Source organism: Podarcis erhardii (genome assembly GCF_964252035.2).
Source record: "Podarcis erhardii genome assembly, chromosome: 4".
NCBI classification, from domain to species: Eukaryota; Metazoa; Chordata; class Lepidosauria; order Squamata; family Lacertidae; genus Podarcis; species Podarcis erhardii.
The window spans coordinates 65,202,526-65,219,094 of NC_138508.1; the positions used below are offsets into that span (position 1 = coordinate 65,202,526).

At 41.4% G+C, this 16,569-nt stretch overlaps 1 protein-coding gene across 2 annotated transcripts in view; it reads right to left on the bottom strand.

Moving 5' to 3' along the window:
* POLA1 (DNA polymerase alpha 1, catalytic subunit) overlaps positions 1 to 16,569 on the bottom strand; it is a 179,094-nt gene that overhangs the window by 152,230 nt on the left and 10,295 nt on the right. For both annotated transcript variants that reach the window (XR_014155869.1, XM_081858858.1), the window contains exons 7-18: positions 15,444 to 15,542; positions 14,616 to 14,811; positions 14,208 to 14,370; positions 13,758 to 13,936; positions 10,518 to 10,630; positions 8,024 to 8,143; positions 5,767 to 5,841; positions 4,351 to 4,489; positions 3,038 to 3,192; positions 2,420 to 2,504; positions 1,575 to 1,636; positions 341 to 430 (exon numbers count right to left, since the gene is read on the bottom strand). Coding sequence is in view for 1 of the 2 variants with exons in the window: in XM_081858858.1 (XP_081714984.1) it covers positions 341 to 430; positions 1,575 to 1,636; positions 2,420 to 2,504; positions 3,038 to 3,192; positions 4,351 to 4,489; positions 5,767 to 5,841; positions 8,024 to 8,143; positions 10,518 to 10,630; positions 13,758 to 13,936; positions 14,208 to 14,370; positions 14,616 to 14,811; positions 15,444 to 15,542 (1,476 nt within the window). In the remaining variant the exon portion in view is untranslated. The remainder of the gene's footprint in view (positions 1 to 340; positions 431 to 1,574; positions 1,637 to 2,419; positions 2,505 to 3,037; positions 3,193 to 4,350; positions 4,490 to 5,766; positions 5,842 to 8,023; positions 8,144 to 10,517; positions 10,631 to 13,757; positions 13,937 to 14,207; positions 14,371 to 14,615; positions 14,812 to 15,443; positions 15,543 to 16,569) is intronic.

A 16,569-nucleotide genomic window follows, 5' to 3' on the forward strand; every position in this document is an offset into this window, starting at 1 on the left:
ACTCTGGCTCTATCCACCACCAACACAGAGCTCCCAGCAGATAACCCTCAAGAGACCACAACTCTTAACTAACTAACTAACTAACTAACTAACTAACTAACGTTGCCTAGTCTTCCTTTCATTTCTGAAAATCTCTTCTCATTTGGTCAAAACAGTGCCATTTGCCAATACCCCATCTAAAAATCTTTCCCAGCCACCCCACTGGAGTCCTCCATTGCTGTAAGTCTCCATTAGTAACACATTATGTTAAAATATTAATCAACATTCCATCACCTTAAAGTAACGTAGCAAAAAATAATGTGTAAAAGGATCTCGGAAGCAGATATAAAAAGCCACTTACGACAATAACATCTGGATCAATTTTATGAACCTTTGCCAGAAAAAATCCCAGTAGTGTCCTCTCTGTTGTGGCAATCTCTATTTTAGCATTCTAAATAAACACAAAATTTAAATAATCCAAATGTTCAAAAAATTAAAAGTTTTGCACATCAATCCTATGCTTAATTATGCATGTTTAAATGAAACCAAGAACATTTAAGCACAAATAACAAAGTTTTAGAATTGTTATTATTCTTTAAACTTATTGGAAATCTTTATATACTATACAAAGTTATACAGAAACCCTTCCCGGCCCACTACAATAGAAAAGGACAGCTAAATTAGTGAGAAGCTGATAGCATTTTTTTCCTACACATTTTCCTTAATCCATTACGATGCAATTTGAAGGCAAATTGTTTTTACTGTTTAAATTGTTCTTAAAATTGTATTTTTAAATGGCTTTAACCTACCCTAGGAGCTTGCGGTGAACGGTCAGTAAGACATGAAATAAATAATAATATTATTATTTCATAAAGACCCAATTCACAACATCTCTCAGTTTAAGCTGAAATATGCTCCAATTCTGCAAGGACCCTTCTGGATGTAATTCCTAAGCATTTCTGATCACTGGTTTGATTATAACATAGCCTATGCCTGTTTTATTTTACTTTACATTATGCATTGTGTCTCAGTTGTGAGAGTTTGCAATATTGGATGTTGTATCTGTACCAAGTATGGAAAATTTTAATTAATAAAGTATATATATATTTTTAAAAATAAGCTGAAACATGCACAACACTTGTATCTGAAAGCTTTGTCCTCATAATAACTTATTCCTCAGTCAGCCATGATTTAAATATTTCTGTGTTAATTAACCAAAATTTCTTGTTACATCTGTATGAAACTTTAGTATGAAACTAAAGTTATCAAGTTTGGAATAACCTAGAATTTTAATGCAATTTCAAATCATGGCTACAGATTCTGTTTGTTCCTAGCTTGGTACCCATACTTTTCCACTTGGGTCGTCACCGAAGATTATGATTAACCCAGGATATGTTCAATCATAGATACTGGGGGAGGAAAATATGGTGCAAAGTCAAGGAGATCATGCACAAAGCTCATACATATCTTGGCTAGCCAAGATAAGATTACTTCCAAACCAGGCCAAAGTGCATGAAAGCTTTGTGCATGTTCAAAGCTTTTCCAAAGATGGAGACTACAGAACGCAAACCAATGTACAAGAAACACAAAGTTACCTTCTTCTTAACTACTTCTTTGAAGTCATATGGAAAAATGCAATCATTTGGTTTGGAAATAACTGCAAAGGAAACAAGCAGGTCAATGAGAAATATACAATATGGAGCTTAGCTAAATGGCTTTATGTGCTGTAAGTGCTTTGGCTAGAACAATATTTATCATGAAAACAAATGTTGCAACAAATGTTGCAACAAATGTTGTTAAAATATACAGAAGATTTCCATAGGGCAGGGAAATTAGGACAGACACCATTTTGAAAAACAAAAATTGTTTTCAAACCTTGATGACTACAATGCTACTTAATTTAGTTGTCTTCCTAGATTTCTGTGACATGTGGAAATGTAGAAATGCTCTCATATCAAACTACAGTCGTACTTTGGTTGTCGAACGCCTTGGCACTCCTCCATTTTGGCACCCAAATGCCGCAAACCCAGAAGTGAGTGTTCCGGTTTGTGAACTTTTTGGGAAGCTGAATGTCTGACACGGCTTCCAATTGAGTGCAGGAAGCTCCTGCAGCCAATCGGAAGCCGCGCCTTGGTTGTCAAACGGACTTCCGGAACGGATTCCATTCACCAACCAAGGTACAACTGTAAAACTCTTCACTGCAGAATGACATAGGAACATAGGAGACTGCCTCATGCGAAGTTAGACAATTGATCCAACTAGTTCAATATTGCCTGCACTGACTGACAGTGGCTTTCCAAGGTTGAAGCAATGTTCTGCCAAATCACATGTTCTGCCAAGTCACATGTTCTGCCAAGTCACATTCAAGCTTTCATTTGTGCGGTCAATGTGGTAAATGGGAGAAAATAATTAAACACAAAGAGGTTCTACTTATACTTACCGCTGAAGTGAGTTTGAAAGGGAGGTACGGGTGGTGCTTTGTCCACACAAAATTTGTGATGCACTAAAGATGTAATAGCCATAATCTGCACAGACAAAAGTTTAAAAAGAGAATGAAAATGACACTAATGAAGTTAGTTAACCTTTTTAAACAAGGTCTCATCCATATGTTAAATTAAGCACATATTTACTAAGCGGTTTAGCAAATCAAACCGTATGTCTCTGTTTAGTACTTGACTAGTTTTAATAGGGCTATAATCCCTTTCTTGTCTGATAAACACATGAACAACTCATACTAATGAAAAGATGCAACAAATTCCTACATCAGCAGTTTGTCAATAGCCTGGATCACATGTCACATTATTATTGTAAAACTACGGAGGCGGGGGAGGGAGAGACAGTATAAGAACAAATTTTGGGGCATTTACAGTTCTGGCAAGATCTCCAGGTCTTATGCTGCAAGCAGGTTGGGGCAATTCACTCCACATTCTGAAGTCCACTAGCAGAAGTATGCTTCCAGATCCATAGGATTTGAAATCAACAGCACATATAGCTAGAGAAGCCTTAGTTAGTTTAATTGTGGAGTTTCCCCCTGTACATAATAAAGTTCATGACTCACCTCATTCTGATGACTCTTTGTGTTCTGAACTGTCTTCATACTGAGAGACATGATCACAAGAGGCGGTGGAGGGAGATCTTTCACCACATTCACCAAGTCAGGCTTCTGGGCCACTAATTCTACCTTACACCAACTGACTGGCTGGTTCAAGAGCTCTGAGGTAACACAGAACATGCACATAAGTATACCCAATATTTAAACAATAATTACACTTATAACTTTTTCTCAACAAATTGAACATTTCAACACTAAGATTAAGCATAGCATAATACAATGGTACCTCGGGTTACATACGCTTCAGGTTACATACGCTTCATGTTACAGACTCCGCTAACCCAGAAATAGTACCTCGGGTTAAGAACTTTGGTTCAGGATGAGAACAGAAATTGTGCAGCGGCGGCGCGGCCAGCAGCAGGAGGCCCCATTAGCTAAAGTGGTGCTTCAGGTTAAGAAGAGTTTCAGGTTAAGAACGAACCTCCAGAATGAATTAAGTACTTAACCCGAGGTTAAGTATCTGTAACGAGGTACCACTGTACAGTTATAACAAATATTTTTCATTCTACATTTCCCCTAGGTTTTGGTCTTACTACCTGAAATGAAACACACTAACCAAAGCATGTTAAACCCAGAAGCAACCCTAATCCTAACCCTATTCTTCTTGCTACACGCATGCTTAGACCCTAAGCCAGATAACGTTTTGACTGATGGCACCATCTCCTTAAAAGCCTCATTGAGTTCAATAGGATGTACTTCCCAGTAGAGGAGTGCAGCCTTACCATCACTGAAATAAAACAGTTTATTTTAACCCTCCTCCCAGATGGCCAGGGGCGGGGTGGGGACGTGAGAGTCCAACATTGCACACAGGCTCATGATAATCTACATAGTGCTAATTCATGATTAAGGATTATGTGAAAATCAGTCCATAGCAGCTCAGTCACAACTTATTTTACTTGGACTAGGACCTGAGCCATTTTAAGGTGGCCGTACCTTTATATTAAGCTATCACATACACAACAGCTAAATTACGACAGAACAACAGGTGCCATTTGGGGAACATGAGTAGATTTAACCTAGTATAGATTTAACCAAGTCTAAAGTAGTAAGATTAAAAATAAAATTAGTTTTACAAGACGATGACTGCTTGAAGGAGCATTCTTCACTTTGAAAATTTACAAATTCTAAAAAATTTTTTTCGTAACATTTCCCTTTTCAAGTTGGCAACCATTAAACAAGCTAAGCACTGCTCTAAACTCCACTCCATTTGCGCATGCATACAAGGGATGCATAACATATTCTACATGAAATATTCATACGTGGGTCTTTTATTTCCAACCAGCTTGGTCCTTTAATCTTCCTGCCCATCAAGAATAGTTCAAGACTAGAAGTGTTGGTTCCAAACACATGAGAAAATGTCTCTCCTTTCAGGTCTTGAGGAAGCCGACCGTATTCAGCCTGAGAATGGAAGCATTTCAACGAACCGTTACTATGTGTTGCAAGTCTTCCTAAATATCCTAACTTGTAAAAACAGATATGTAAAAGGTGTGAAGTGGGTAATGGCGAGGCTTCAAAGGAACAACTGGGAGTTTAAAATGGGCTTCTGTTTTAGCTGGAGGAAGCCGCACTCTTTCCCACCCATCAGCTGATGAGCAGCAGTTGTTCACCTTGCTCATGGAAGCAGAAATGGTTCCCAATCAGTGGAAGGGCCTTCTCCCTCCCAGTGCTGCTCGTTGAGGTCACTTCATGCTGCTCCTTTCAACCTCCGATTTCAGAAGCTGAAGGAGGCAGCACAGGCGGCTTGTCAATAGTAAGCGCTAAGCAGGATTGCCCTCCCCACGCGTCACCTGATGGAAGGGGAGAAAAATCCTGCTTAGTCTGGCTGTACAAGAGAGCTCCTTGCAGGGAACTCTTTCATACACCTGTACCTGCTCAGCTTGAGGCTCCACCAACCCTCTGAGGAAAACATGGCAGGCACATCAGAGGTTGCAGGAAGAAAAAGCTCCATTGCGTGTGGGAATGCCCACTTGTGCTACATTGAACCTCAGTCACAGAAATCACCTAACCATCCTAGTTTCGGGACATTGTTTGTTGTTGTTTAGTCGTTTAGTCGTGTCCGACTCTTCGTGACCCCATGGACCAGAGCACGCCAGGCACTCCTGCTTCCACTGCCTCCCACAGTTTGGTCAGACTCATGTTTGTAGCTTCGAGAACACTGTCCAACCATCTTGTCCTCTGTCGTCTCCTTCTCCTTGTGCCCTCAATCTTTCCCAACATCAAGGTCTTTCAGGACATAGTAGACATTAAATCAGGCTGACTCCAGCACACAGGAGGAAGTACATTCTAGTGTTCACCAAGGGGAAATGATATATATGTATTAAACCACGGACTTTAAAAATGCTTTCAAATCAGTCCAAACATGCATTGCTTGAAGTACTGAGTTTCCAGAGCAACAGTAAGGCAAGCAATAAGCTTTGACCACCATGCCCACTGCTTCCTCAAAGCAGTTAACTAGAAAATCTGGCTCCTCTTTACTTACTATAGGAGTTTGGGAAATATTCATTGGCCAAAGGTAGCTCAAGTTGAGCAACAGTCACACCATTTTAAAAACTCAATTAAGCATCAGAGTTTAGGATTCATAATCTTTCTTTTAAAAAATCATGTGCACTGAAAAGATATGCAAACCTCAATGTGAGTGTCACTTTCAGAGAGACAACATAGAACTATTTACTCACCGAGTATCTAACTTCTAAGTAGTCAGATTTTGCAGGAACATCTGGTATCTCAAAAGCATAATTCTTTTCTACTTTCTATACAAAATACAAATTGAGATATTCATCAGGCACTAATGTACTGTAAAAGTGTTTTCTCATTAAAACCAAATTTACTTTTAACATCAAAATCCCTCCTGCGAGAACCACCATGTGAAAAACCTTCCCTGCTCCTAAAATATAACCTGCTGATTGTCAAGTTGTAGAAATCATACAAATAGTTATTTAACTTAAATAAAACTCTGGATATTGTAGACGGTTAGAGTTTAAGTCATTTATCTATTCTCCTTCTAAAATAAACTCCCTAATATTTACAAAGGGATTCAGACATCTTATTACATTTGAATTGGCCCATTATCTCAGATAATAGATTGTTTCTTGCCCACATTGTATAATAAAAGAAGGCCTTCGGGGAATTGCCATATGTTCTATGTAAGCAACAGAACACAAATTGGTGGCTTATAAAGTACGCTCACAATGAAAAACTAAATATTATGGTGATCTCTCACCACAGATTTCATAGAACTTCAATACATAAAAAGCATTGCAACTTCTTTGTGCCATAAAGCAAAGTAAGAGCCACTGGGCAATACAGGCGGCAACCATTTTGTGCAAAGGTTCCATTCCTGGCCCTTGCATGCACCAGGGGAGCATGCCTAAGGCTGTTCCGCTCTCTTCCGGGTCCAAAAGGACCCACGCATCAATTAAAGGTAAAGATAAAGGGACCCCTGACCATTAGGTTCAGTTGTGACCGACTCTGGGGTTGCGGCGCTCATCTCGCTTTATTGGCCGAGGGAGTCGGCGTACAGCTTCCAGGTCATGTGGCCAGCATGACTAAGCCGCTTCTGGCGAACCAGAGCAGCGCACGGAAACGCCGTTTACCTTCCCACCGGAGCAGTACCTATTTATCTACTTGCATTTTGACGTGCTTTCGAACTGCTAGGTTGGCAGGAGCAGGGACCGAGCAACGGGAGCTCACCCCGTGGCGGGGATTCGAACCGCCGACCTTCTGATCGGCAAGTCCTAGGCTCTGTGGTTTAACCCACAGCGCTACCCACGTCCCTCACGCATCAGTTGGACATGGGCAAAATAGTCACCACCTGTATACTCCTGATAACACAGTGGTAAGGAAAATAATTGTTTGCTTTTAAAAATATTTCAGTTTCCATTTTGAGAACACAAAAAATAGAGACAAATTAAGCAAGAGAACACATTATGCAACACCAATGTGTTTTTGTGGGGCTAATTCATAATACAAAAACTGGACAAAATACATTAGCTAACACCTGCCTTTCCTATGCAGCTCAGAATCAGCAAGGTTGAGCAGGCTTTTTCCTACCCCCATAAGTAGGGCTTCTGTTAAGATGACTTTCAAGTATTACATGCAACAAGCATCCCATTATAAAACAAACAATGGTTACTTGCAAAACAAACCCGTTTCAAACAACTGGTTAAGAAGTTGTCTTGTTTAAAGCAAGCTTAGTTTGTCTCAATCCAGAATTCCTGGCTCACAATCAGTAAGCTAAGATTCTTTGAAATGAAAGTAACCTTGGCTTCCTCCCAGTTGTGTGGGAAGAGATAGAAGAGCAGAGGAAGCCCAACAATTTGTTCAGGCTCAAAAAACCCATCTGTGTAGTGCTAAGAACCACAGATGGGGAACGTGTGGCTCTCCAGATGCTGTGGGACTCCCACTCCATCAGTCAGCCTGGCTGGGAATTGTAGTCCAGAAACATCCGGAGGGCTGTAGGTTCCCTAGTCCTGTGCTAAAACCATGAGTTTAGTGTTGTGGGAACCAACCCATTAACCACAACCCCTGAAAGTATAATGGCTTCATTTTTAAAACAACTTATTAAAGCAGATAATTTGTAAATTTGTAAGTAGGTGGTTGCTTCTAAAGAAAGGAACATGGTTTAAATATGAGACAGTATCATCTGCAACAGCAGGGATTCCTCAATCTGATGTTAGATGTTTAGATAAGATACACTACCAGTTTAATTAGTGCTATTTTTCTGGAAAGAAAGGTGCTGGAACATATCATGAATGCCTCCCTTGTTCTCTTAGATTAGCAATGGCACCCACCTGAGAGATGCCAGAACTGAGTTCTGGCTGAAAAAATGACCTGTGCAGACATCATGCACCTTTTTATATTTCTCTCCTGCCTGAAAAATGAGCGCCCTTCACAGTCAGAAAAATGAAACATGAAGGAGAAAAAGTTACCAACCTTGGACTTGAACTTCATGATCTTGTGTTTTTCTGCAATCCTGTCATTAAATTCTTGATAAACATCCATCATAGTCACAGGATTCTCTGTCTCTTCACCAGAAGATAATTTAATTCGCTTCTGCAAAGATTAAAAAACCAGTATTTGCTACGTGTTGTTCTTGGTTAACATTTATAGAGCCATTACAGGCTAAGCCAGAGATAGTACCTATCCAAAGAAATGGAGGCAAAGGAAGGAGAGAGGGGTAACAAGAGATAAATGCGAGCAAAACAGTTTCACACACACTGGCTTCATTTTAGCTGGGGTTACAGAGTAAGGAATTAAAGCTAACCCAATGGCTTCACAGCACAGATGGATTTTAAAGTCAACGAGGTGGCACAACTTAGGTTTTCTAGAAACTATAAGAGATTGTAAAGATTGGGCACCAAAGCATGTAATCAGAGTGATAAAACCAGCAACTTGGCACATAAATCTCTTTACTACCAACCCCCTTCCCATTTAATATTATTAGTTTCATTGGTTTGTTGTATAATATTGCCTGAAGTCATTTAATAAATACTCTCTTCCTTATCTCTGATTACAACCCATGTTACATAAAGGTATTCATACCTTCTACTATATATTTCAGAAAATGATTTCTCTATTTGTTCGTCCTCTATGCATTTGGACACATCTTGGGATATACCGTATTTTTCGCTCTATAACACGCACCTGACCATAACACGCACATTGTTTTTAGAGGAGGAAAACAAGGGAAAAAACATTCTGAATGAAACAGTGGATGTATCATTTTTGTGCTTCATGCTGTGGCCACAGACATGTGATCTGATGGTGAATTTGGGGTGACCCAATGCAAAAATCCTGAGAATCCCTGTGGATCCATGCTTTGTAACCACGTTTTTGTTGGTTTCTGCTTTCTTCACTGTGCAGCGAAGTGCTTGTCACGAGACAGGTGTTTACATTCCACAGTCTGTGCTGTTGGGTTTCCCACGGGAAAGGAGACTGGATGTGACGTACACTGGTTTCCTGTTTTTCACAGTTCTCTCCGTGTTTCAGAGGAGAGAGGTTGCTTCTCTGCTCTCAGAGAGGCAGGATGCTTTTCTGTAATCTACCAGCTTTGAAGTGTAAATAAAGTAATGTAAAGTATGTGGCACGTACTGCTCATCCTTCCGCTGTGCTCAGGACTCTGCAAACACAACAGTTTTTGCACCATTGCAGCCCCAGGCAACAGTGGGTGCGTGATTTTTGGGGGGCAGGCTGTAGCCATGGACATGCTATGTGCTCTGATGGTGAATTTGGGCTGGCCCAATGCAAAGATCCTGAGGATCCATGTGGATCCATGTTTTGTAACCACGTTTTTTCACCATTGCAGCCCCAGGCAACAGTGGGTGCGTGATTTTTGGGGGGCAGGCTGTAGCCATGGACATGCTATGTGATCTGATGGTGAATTTGGGGTGACCCAATGCAAAGATCCTGAGGATCCATGTGGATCCATGCTTTTTAACCACACTTTAAGTGGGGAGGGAAGGAAAAACACAGAACGGACAAGGAGCACGAGAGGGGTGTGCAGAGAAGCAGCTGGCTAAGAATGCAGGAGAGGGGTATAACGGGAGGGAGGAAAGGAAGGCAAAAGTTTTCCCTCACCTACCCACCCAAGCCAGCCAGCGCGCGCGCGCTCTCTCTCTCTCTCTCCCGCATGTTTTCAGCAGCACGGAGCACAGAGACGACACTCTGCTTTCCCCTCTGCTTGCCTGGAGGGGAGGGGCTTTCCCTGCTCTTTGTTCCGTTTGAGCAAACAAAGCAAGGAAACAGAGGTGGGTGGGCAGTAAGACCCTGAGGCAGAATGCAGGAAAGCAGCCGCTTCCTCTTTTCAGGTTTCCCTTCTCCGAGACGCGCGATTTGATTTTTGCCTGATTTTTTTTGCCTCCCCTCGCGCCATTTGGCTCCAGGGACCACACATTCGCTCAATAACATGCACAGACATTTCCCCTTCCTTTTTAGGAGAAAAAATCTGCGTGTTATAGAAGGAAAAATACGGTAGTTGCCAAACTCAGCACAAGGCTTTCCGAAATGGGGGCGGGGTGGTTTATGTTGGTGTTGGGCCATTGACCACCATTCAAGATGGCGAACCAATATGTCACTTTGGCATGACTTCCCCCTTTTCAGGGCTCAAGTTCAACCATCTCTCAAGAGATCATCAACAAACTTGGCTTGAGAGCTCCCAAGGTGAAGCAGTGGTCTTTGTTGATGTTTGGATGTTGGATGCCCCTTTGATTCAAGATCAACCAAAACACAACTGTGGCATGACGTAACCCTAAACCATTGCACTATTCATTAAAAAAATCACAGTATTTGTTGGTTTCTAAAAATTCCAAGGCAGCACCAGGCACCTGCCACTAGTATTCCATAAATTTGTAATAATGCATTTTGCCTGAATAACTTTCCATAAACAGACAATTTATGACAGAGAAGTCTCCAGCATAAAAGGACGTACCGACTCACGTGGGAGTAGGTAAATAGTTCTCTCAATATTTTTTACTGTCACACAACAGCTCACATAGGACTGTGCCGATTCAATCCACACTTTACCAAAGAGAAATACCACTCCTAAAATGAAAAGGTAAAGACAGACAATGCACGTTAATCAAAACAGCGTAGCACAGCTGCTAATGGAAAAGCTGCAATACTAAGAATTACTGAATAAACACACTAATTCACCCATGGGAGCAGAATGATTTCCAATTTGTAGTCCCTAATTGACAGCTCCATCTGCTGAAAGTCAGTACTCCACAGTCAAGTGATTGCTTTAAGAGTCTTGTACTATGCAGGCACACATCACGATGGTATGCAAGGTATTAAATGCCACCTTGTTTCAAAAAGAGACTTGAAACTACACCTCCCCATACCTTCTGTTACTTACCCCTCCTTATTCCTAGTACTCCTCATTTTTAATGCTGGTTTTAGTGCTTGGATATTATATTTTTATTTCGTTTCATTATTGTATTTTGCTTATTTTATTTTGCAAGCCACTTTGCTTATTTCTGTTGGGGGGGGGGAAGCAGCAGGTTATACATTTTCCTAGACTGTATTATGACCATGCCATATGCAGAGCAGACCCACTGAAATCAGTAAACTTAAATTTGTCACTATAAAACACTTCAATATACAGGCAAAGGAGATATAGGTATTGAAGATGTCTGTCATTAAATGTCTGGGATAACTTGGTATCTTAATAATGTGAGTACATTCGTTTTACATGAAATCAACGTGGATCCTGTTCTCCCCATTTCAATCTTCATTCAACCGCAGGTCAGTACAAGTGCAGCAAACTACCCAAAATGTTTGAAAATCCATTCTGAGGATGGCTATCGCATTCAAAGGACTATGGTCATGTGAATTATATCATAAGATGATTGAAAGAAGCAAGCAACGATGGCAAAAATGATTGGGCCGATACATTCAAAGACTAATGGTCCAAAGTGTCTCAACGGTTATTATACATAAAAACAGGCATTCACAACTTGCAGCTACAAGTACTGAAATGCAGTTATCCTTGTGGACAGCTCAGAAGAGTTTCTCATCCCATAGAATACTAAACATTCCTACCACACAACAAAAATGAGTAAAGGCAAGGGCAGTTACAAAAACTATATCTCCACTAGCTAATGTTAATGTGATTTATAGCAGATATATGAAATCAAGAAATTAAGCCATTTGCAGTCTTACCCTCTAACCATTATGGGGTGGGTGTGCAGGAACTGTGTGAAATTCTTATTCATCCTGGTATAATATGAATCCTTCACATAATACAGTTAATACCTCATTTGCTATAATGATTATGATTCTTTTAAACAAAAAGTAATGCCAAAATTTATTTTCCTCTACATTACTAATTGAAACCAGGTGCAGTCTTTATTATTCATCCTTGAAAAGTTATGACGACAGGATCTCTTTTCATAATCAAGGAACAAGTCTTTTCATAATTATACACCATTCAGAAGCCACCGTGCAGAATCCAAGATAAAAGTAAAAACACTAAACAAGAGTTTTTAGGGATAGGATTGCCCCCTTCCCATTAGTCCCCAGTTTCACCCAAACTTCAGTGATCATTAGCTACTTTCACAAAAATATTGGGTATATTCAGCGTTTAATCCCCTGCCCAAGATCTAAATGAATGTTTGTCTGGGAGGGGGAGCTGAACAAGCTGTAGCCATTAACCTTCATTTTACTCCTTCCTGAATCTGATGTGCATACAAATTAAGGTACATTATGGTAAAGCCCTAGAAATTAAAGGGAAAATTTATTTCTGATAAAAGGGAGCCTTTACCAGGGACTTCTCTGTGTGTGTGGAGCAGGGGAAGGAGCCGTTTGATGGCTGTGGTGGAGCCACTTGGCAGTGGGATCACTGCTGTTTACTGGTATGAACAAAGAGGTGGCCAGACAGCATCACCCACGTGGCCACACAGTCCCGATCCCTCCACCGTCTCACCCCTTCCAGTAATCTGCAGTGACTCTGCTGCCATGAGGCTATTGATACAGCTCTAGCCCACTGCACAAGCTGATTTAGGGCTACACTTATTATTGGGCTCTATCCAGATTATCAATGGGTAAAATTCCACCCAGGGGACTGCCCCCCCCCCGGCAATTTTCACCAATTACCCCCTTCACCCCACAGTCTGTTGTGCCAACCTCTGCCACCCCTTCCCTCCAACAGGAGCTTCTCCTGGATATAGAGCTCCTCTGAGAAAGGGAGAAAAAAGTACTGATCCAGCCCATTAAAAACAAGCAATGGCATTTAGCTTTTATGCCCTTCGGAACATAGTCCTAACCATGTGTGGGAAAGCTGCACGGGGGAAATGGCTGAAGGGTTAAAGCACCTCCCCTCCACTGCAAATCAACGTCTTCCAACACACTGCAGCACTGAGGCCTCAGCCAGCCTTTTGAAACCTGAAGATACTAATATATAGATTTAAGTTTATGCCTAGTCAGTATCAAAGCAGATGTTTCTCTTGACGTTCAGACATAACAGACATTCAGCTTCAAGGAAAGTAGTGGACAATAAGCCCCTTTTGAAAAATGGTCCTTTATAACTTTGGTGAAAAGAAGGCAGGGAGAGTAAAGAGGAATTTTCTTATGTACAGTAGTATCTCGGTTTTTGGGGACGCGGGTGGCGCTGTGGGTAAAACCTCAGCGCCTAGGACTTGCCGATCGTCAGGTCGGCGGTTCGAATCCCCGCGGTGGGGTGCGCTCCCGTTGCTCAGTCCCAGCGCCTGCCAACCTAGCAGTTCGAAAGCACCCCCGGGTGCAAGTAGATAAATAGGGACCGCTTACTAACAGGAAGGCTCGCCAGATGCAGCTTGTCACGCTGGCCACGTGACCCGGAAGTGTATGCGGACAGCGCTGGCCCCCGGCCTCTTAAGTGAGATGGGCGCACAACCCTAGAGTCGGACACGACTGGCCCAGACAGGGAGGGGTACCTTTACCTTTACCTATCTCAGTTTTTGAACTAAATCCGTTCTGGAAGTCCGTTCTTAAACCAAAGCTGTTCTTAAACCGAGAAGCGCTTTCCCTAATGAGGCCTCCCGCCACCAGTGGACTTCCACCATTCGGTTTCCGTTCGTAGACTGCGGTAAAGTTTGCTAACCGGAACACTACTTCCGGTTTTGCAGAGTTCGTATACCAAATAGTTCATAAACAGGGCTGTTCTTAAACCGAGGTACCACTGTATACATACCTGGTTGATTATACTGATCTTCATAAGCATCTAGCCAATAGAACCTGAAGATCTGCTCCCCATCTTCCCCATTTATTAAGGGTAACTGACTGGAATCCACTTGAATTTCAGAAGCTAGCTGCCCATCTTCTTCTTCATCAATTCTGTCCCAACAAGAAACATCAGGGATGGGAGAGTTTCTGAAATACAATACATGAGGAAGGGGGGGGAAAGGCATAGCTTTACATGTGAAGTGAGTATTTTAAAGGGTCATCTTTTCTTCAGAAGAACACTGAAGAAAAGCTTTTGATAGTCTTAGGTTTATTACTGCAAGTCAACTAACATCTTCTGAGAACATTTCTCCATCTCTATGAAGCCTTGAGAAGCTTTTCATACTGTTAGTGAACTTAGAAGAAAGTTAAAAGTGGAAACCAGAAGAAAAAGTCCCTAAGGATTTTTTTGAGTGCTTACAAGAAATATGAGCCTGTTTTCACAGAGTCCACTTGCTGTATTTGTCTATCTTCTGTTTTCACCTCTTCCTTCAGGATCGTGACCGATTCTTCTACAACTGCACCTTCCTCCATAGATTCATCAAAGTCCCCGTCATCAAAATCCATTATAGCCTGTTCATCTTCTGTAAGCATTATGCAGAGACTTTAAGACTCAATGTACTATATTTCAATTATTTTATTTATTTAGATTATTTTGGCAGTTATTTTTTTCACACCGCGATTTTAATATGGTTTCTATAAGAACATTAATATGTACAAATACAATATAAAATAAAGTCAAACATCACCAAATAAACTATCAACCACAGAGGTAAATGTAATTGAAAATACAAGGCGATGAGCATTATTACCAAAATATAACAATTACCTATAGTAGCTTCCTCTTGTTTAGCTTTTTTCTGTTCTCCATTTTCAACCATTTGCATTCCATTTTCAGGTTCACTTCTCTCTTCTTTGACTACATCTGATCTAGCTGTGTAGGCTGAATTCTTATGAGATGAATTTGGTGAAGAAACTTCTTTTTTGACAGACGTGGCAGGTTTTCTCACCTCAGAAGACGTTCTCTATAAGCACAAGTAATTTTAATTAAAAATCAGATTAGGGTGGCAAACCCCTGGCCTGGGGACTTCAGCTGGACTAGCAAGCCTTCAAGAGTAGCCTGCCAGTCGCTCATTACAATTTCCCTCCAGTGGCAGCAGCACCACCACCACGGAAGGAAAAAATATCGCAGTTTCCATCAGAGCACTGGGCTGAGTGAAAAGGGAAGTTCTTCTCCCAGACATCCCAGAGGAGGAAGGGAAGCGCAAGTTTCATTCCAGCCAATGCACCTGTATTTCAAATAGGAACACCCACACCTATTTTCAAAAGGGCTAGATGTAGGCAAGGCCTTTTAAACACTGTCCTCTACTACTATATCCTCTCCAAAGAATGTAAGTTGAAACATTAAGTTTATTTCAGTAGATTTGGGGTACAAAGCCACCATACAACTGATAGCCAAATGCATTTTTTCCCATTCCAGCTGATATTAACTATACTGATTTTGCTAGCTTTGAATTTTTTTATTTTTTTTATTTTTTTGTTCACACAGCAACAAATCAAACTAAGATTTTAAAATATCAAGAAGCATATGGAAGTTCTAAAGCAACAGACACATAAACTTCCCAGAAATCTTAACATTTCCATTTTGGAATATTACCTTGGACACTTGAGATTGCACAGAAAAGGGATTCAACGGTGTTCCAAAAAGCCTCTTTTTTTTTAGAACTACAACCGGTGGTGGTGCTAAGGGAACTGGCTACAAAGGAGAAAAACATTAGGCATCAGTCACTGCTGTAGCAGAACTTACAAAAGAAAGATAAGAGTTTGCTATGTTCCACATAAAAATGCATACACCCCTTATATCCCTTCCCCACACCGAACAGTCACCAGTTCTTTGAAGAAAGGGCAACCCTGGTACGGGATTTTAGTTATTATTTTATTTTTCCATGTATAAGACAATGCTTTTTGCTCAAAAAATTTAGGCAAAAATTGGGTGTCGTCTTATACATGGAGAGGGGGGGGACGTGTGATTAATGGCAGCAGCAAGCAGGAGATTGGCAGCGGTGATTGGGCGGGTGATTGGTGGTTGCGGCAAAGCCTGCTGGCGATTGGCTGTGGCTGCGGCAATTGAGCAGGCGATTGGCAGCTGTGGCAAGTGGCGGGTGGGCTGTTGGTGGCAGCGAGCAGTGAGTGACTGGCAGAAGTGACCTCCCCCACCCCCCAAAAACGCTAAACGACTTAATTTCTTAATTTTGGGTTTTTAAAAAATAAGAGTCATCTTATACATGGGGGTGTCTTATACAGTGGTACCTAAGGTTAAGTACTTAATTCATTCTGGAGGTCTGTTCTTAACCTGAAACTGTTCTTAACCTGAGGTACCACTTTAGCTAATGGGGCCTCCTGCTGTTGCCGCGCCGCTGAAGCACGATTTCTGTTCTCATCCTGAAGCAAAGTTCTTAACCTGAGGTACTATTTCTGGGTTAGCGGAGTCTGTAATCTGAAGTGTCTGTAACCTGAAGCATATGTAACCCGAGGTACCACTGTACATGGAAAAATACGGTACGTTTGTATCCTTGCCCTACCATCCTCTCACAGTTTGCAACAGGCAACCACAGTTCACTGGGTGCTTTCTAACTTTGGGTCAAATACTTCTTGCTTTCAGGTACTAAAGTATTATCAGGTTGCCTATGCAGAGGAAAGCAACATGAGCAGTGAGAAGACAGAATCTGGCACAGGAACCACCATATCCAAAGCCATGGGAGCCTCACATTGGCCGGGGAAGG